This window comes from Aegilops tauschii, chromosome 3 (genome assembly GCF_002575655.3).
Source record: "Aegilops tauschii subsp. strangulata cultivar AL8/78 chromosome 3, Aet v6.0, whole genome shotgun sequence".
Lineage (NCBI taxonomy): Eukaryota > Viridiplantae > Streptophyta > Magnoliopsida > Poales > Poaceae > Aegilops > Aegilops tauschii.
This window is the reverse complement of record NC_053037.3, coordinates 412,990,295-412,994,866: the sequence shown is the minus strand read 5'-3', so window position 1 is coordinate 412,994,866 and position 4,572 is coordinate 412,990,295. Positions and strand designations below refer to the sequence as shown.

Below are 4,572 nucleotides of genomic sequence, written 5' to 3'. Positions count from 1 at the left end.
ATGGTCGAGTGGAATTGGGATATCCGAGTGGAATCTCTTGTCGAGTGGATTGCACCTCGGGATGATTTCAGTCGGTATCTTCTGTTAGACTTTGTATGTCTTTGACTCTAGGGCAGTGTCCTTAGATAGGGTGTCTAGGTCAGGCCTAAGATCCTACCCTAAATACATGTCATCGTCTTGCCCTTTTTCTCCCAATCATCACATCATAGCAATCCAGCTTTCACGTAAGCCTACGTAGAATATTTACTTACGTCTAGCAAAGCCCTTTATATATCCATGATCCCTTCTTTGCAGAAGTACGAGAGATATGGGTGAGCTCCAAACACATCCACAAGCGCCAGTGCATAATTAAAACATAGGACACTTTCAGGGGTGTATTTCCGTATTTCACACCTCTGAATTTTGGCCACCCAAATGCAAGATTTGCAATCGAGATGCGAATGGCGAAAACGCAAAAAAGAAGAAGAAAAAAGTAGACTAATTGCTATCTACAGAGTGTTGCAGCTGGGGCTGCTGGCTTTCCAAGTCCTCGACATGCATTTCCATCGGGTGCGCGTGGTCACCCTGCGTCGGCCTCCGCGTCAGCGGCCTCTCCCTGCTCAGCATCCTCATCAGCGACGCGCCGAGCCCACATGGCGGCGCCGAGCTCCCACTTGCAGCACACTCCTTCTCCAGGCCCTGCTTCTCCTGCACCCACGCTGGTGCGGCCGGCGACGGCGGCGGCTCCACCAGGGCGCGGCAGACCGGACACGACGAGCTGGACGCGAGCCACGTGTCGACGCAGGGGACGTGGAACACGTGCGCGCAGGCCGGCAGCACGCGCACCGCCTCGCCCTCCTGCATGGCGCTGAGGCAGATGGTGCACTCGCTTGCGCCGCTGCCCGGCTTGTCCGTCTCCTTGTACGCCGCGGTCGGCAGCGCCGCGATGGCCGACGGATCCAGCCCGACCTTGGCCGGCTTGGGGGCCGCCGAGCCGGCCTCCAGCGCGGCCGCGGCCGCCTCCGCTTGCCTGCGGTTCCGGCGGCGGACGCGGCAGATGTAGAGGTGCAGGAGCAGGGAGAGGCCGAGCACGGAGACGAACGCGGCGACAGCCATGGCGATGAGCCGCACGTTGTGCGTCGGCCCCGGTTGCGGGCTCCTGCTGCCGCCGCCGAACCACGCGGAGCCCGGGTCGCTCGCCTTCCCGGACATGGACACCGGCATCGACATGCTCGCTCCGGCGTGCGCTCGTCGTTGTTGGTTGGTGGGTGGGGTGGCGCCTGCTAGCTCCAGCAGTAAGTGGCTAGAGTGGTAGTATTGTCCCTTGCGATGGAGCTGGTGAGGAATGATGGCGCAGTTGGCTGGGTTCTATAGGTTTCAGGCGTGGGCGGGACGGAGCGTCCGTGCGTGCGTGCCTTAGCGGTGCACCCAAGCGAGCTCGCGAGCTCGCTCCAGTGCGCGGGGCCGATTCGGATGTCCGTCATGTCACTGTGGGGCAAAGGCGGGGCACGGTTGCGGAAAGCGGTGCAGGTATTTGAAACTCCGACGTGGCCATTCGCGCCCAGCGATGGCGACGCGAATCGGGGCCGATACACCATGATCTTGTAGGTTCCTTTATTTTTAGCTCTCGAGATCTCTCTGCCCCCAGCCGGGTGTTGCCGCGGCTTCGTGGAGGAGGCGTACGTGGGAGCAGGGGCGGAGCTACGTGAGGGCCAACACGTGCCCTGGCCCGCCCAACCTAGCAGGATTTTCGTAGTTGTACCTCCAGTTTTGAGGCGTGGAACGTCAACGCAAGGGTAATTTCTAATTTTCTATAGCTTGGCTAGACTGGCCCGCCCAACGTTTTGCTTCAAGCTCCGCCACTGCGTGGGAGGCCGTGGTTTTGGGGCGATTAACGGCCTGATTAGTATAGTCCGGAGGTGGGGTGCGGATCGACGGTGGCCGCACAGGCACGGGCTTGTGTGGGTCTTAATGAAGGATGGACAGAGATGTGGAGGAGGATCTCTCGGTTGCCCGGCGATGGGTCGTGACGCTCGGCGACTGACTGCGTCTGCGTGGTCGGCTGCTTCGGTGAGAACTGAGTGCGTTCAGTTTGGTTTGGTTGGTGGCCAGTCCCATGTAGAAGACACTGGCCACTGCAATGGCAGCGGAAGATCCTGTTTCTGCGGCTGGCGCCAGTTTGACAAGCAGTTGGCACTAAGGCGTCGTCCGATTTTCTTTTGGTGTGTACAGTTTGATCGATTATGACTGCACCCCGAACCTCCTCTACTGCCATGCCGACTGAAAAGAGTGCATACTTGGCGTTAACGGCTGGGCTACAGGGCGGCATGGCCGGCCCTGGACATTTAACAATACGTGTGACGAGTTAGGGCACATCTCAAATAAGCATCAAATGCATCTATATAAACAACTACATTGTTGATTTATTTTGTGATAAAGAGATTTTTCTCTCCGATTTCATTTAACTGAAACCAGGTGTCTTTCAACTTACAAAGCAGCAAGAAAGTGAAAGGTGGCAAGTAAAGCTATCCGATTGAATCCATGTTTAAGATCAAAGCAAAAGGGAAGAGTTCGCAACGACCTGTTTTTCTGCAAGATAGACCAAGAGGTGAGCCAATGACAAATCATATTAACAATCACGCAGGGATCATTCGCCCTCTTATTTTCAAACAAAACACTATTTCCCCATTTCCAATTGTCTAGAAAACAACAGAGGCCCTACCATCATCAGGTGTTTCTATGTTTTCATAAATGTAGGCATATCCAAATATGAAAGAGATCTCTAACATTATCGGGTATGTCCATGAGACTAAAAGCATCCTTTAAGACATTCCACAACAACCTTGCTAAAAAACATTGAAGAAAAATATGGCCATACTCATGTTTCCCAGAAAATTGACAGCCCTAGTTACCTGGTCACCCTTCGTAGAGGGTCACTGTTTTCCAAAGAGACTTAGGGCATCTCCAACAGCGTACATCAAAACAAAAACATGACACATCCGGGGACACGTTCAAACGTGTCTGCAAACAGTGGATATGGAGGTTGCCATCCAACCCGGTGCACCAAATGTTCACCCCTTGTCCAGTGGAGAGAGAGGGAGAGAGAGAGAGAGAGAATGGGCTTGTGGTGGGGTTCAAGGCTTGTTTGTAGTGTGTCCGAACTCTCTCAAACCCATCTACGTTTGGTACCGATTTGTGCGATTTCGGACATTTGTCCGTGTCCACGACGTTTGATGTACCTCATTGGATGGCAAAAAGTGTACGGACCGTCTGGTCCAAGCATTTAAAAGCAATTTGGTGTACCCCATTGGAGATGTCCATATATGGAATTCGCACACATTAAATTTTCTACCAACTGTCTATAAAAGGATTTGACAAAAACTTTTCTTTCAAAGGTCAAGGACCATGCATCTGAATATTCATGCTCAGTTAAGTTTAGCTCCGAATGGACATCCATGAGATTATCCCATGAAGTCAAAGTATTACCCAAAAGAGTTATATGAAAAAATTAAATCTTGGGTTCTACGTAAGGTGAGTCGATTGCAGATTAAAATTTTCCTACCCGCAGAACATCTAGAAACATGCTAATAGAGATGGATCATTGATCATTACCACTAGACGCGCAGTGCCGTACAGCGGAAGTAGAGTTGTGGTAGCGCGTCTCCGAAGTCGTCCCCTCCTTGTCGATCTCCCACATACAGCCGATCACCAAATCCCACAAATAGGTTCACCGAAGTGGCGCAATTGCATCACCTCTAATGGTATTCACGCGTGCAGGAGGAACGCCGTGCAGCGGACTGCTAGGTCCACTCGCACAGCCGGTGGCACGTGGATGTGGCTAGTTGCAACACATGCAAAGCCCTAGTACGTATCAATCCAATCGATCATTCAATACATGTGTCGTACCTCCACTTTATATAGGTATCCATCATGGGCTCAACACTTGGGCCCCACATGGATCCTAAAGCCCATAACTCAATTCGGCCGAGATCCTAGCACAGCTTAGATCACATCCGGCCGCTGTCCTCGGATCCGACCTCACCGACTCCTCCTTAAGCGCCCGGCCCCTTAGGTTCAAGCCGGCTTGGTGTCCGACCTGCTCCGTTGGTAGAAGACACTAGCAAAGTGAGCCGACCACCAAGCAGACCATGAAGCCATTTGGCAAACCTGCACGTCCCACTTCTGTTCCCTTTGGCACACGATATATGTTGTCAGGCTCAAGGCGATGTGATCATCCTTGTTGTAGCCCGACCTCTTTCTCATTCTAGTGAATCCAACCACACCTTGGATTATCTCATAATCCTCGTCGCATGGCCATGCTTATCCATATCAGATCACACGAGGGGTCTAGAGTATATCTCCAGTTCAGAGGGGCAAATCCAATCTTACTCGACCATGTCTCGTAATATGGGTCTGGATAAGCCCGAAACCTACCTTTGTAACTACCCAGTTACGGATTAGCGTTTGGTCGGCCCAAAGCAGGTCGGTCACCATCATGAGAACATGCGCCAGCTCAGGTCCGAGGACTTAGAACGTCTGTGTACTAGAGACTCACAGATGACCTATCACTCTATCTCATAGTTGGGTCTGTCC

The 4,572-nt window shown here is 52.6% G+C and overlaps 1 protein-coding gene across 1 annotated transcript; it reads right to left on the bottom strand.

The window, feature by feature from the left end:
* Positions 1-252: 252 nt before the first annotated feature.
* LOC109746597 (E3 ubiquitin-protein ligase ATL41) lies at positions 253-1,521 on the bottom strand. Its single transcript, XM_020305712.4, has one exon. The coding sequence runs from the start codon at positions 1,207-1,209 to the stop codon at positions 478-480; it is 732 nt and encodes a 243-aa protein (XP_020161301.1). The 5' UTR covers positions 1,210-1,521; the 3' UTR covers positions 253-477.
* Between the last annotated feature and the right edge of the window lie 3,051 nt (positions 1,522-4,572).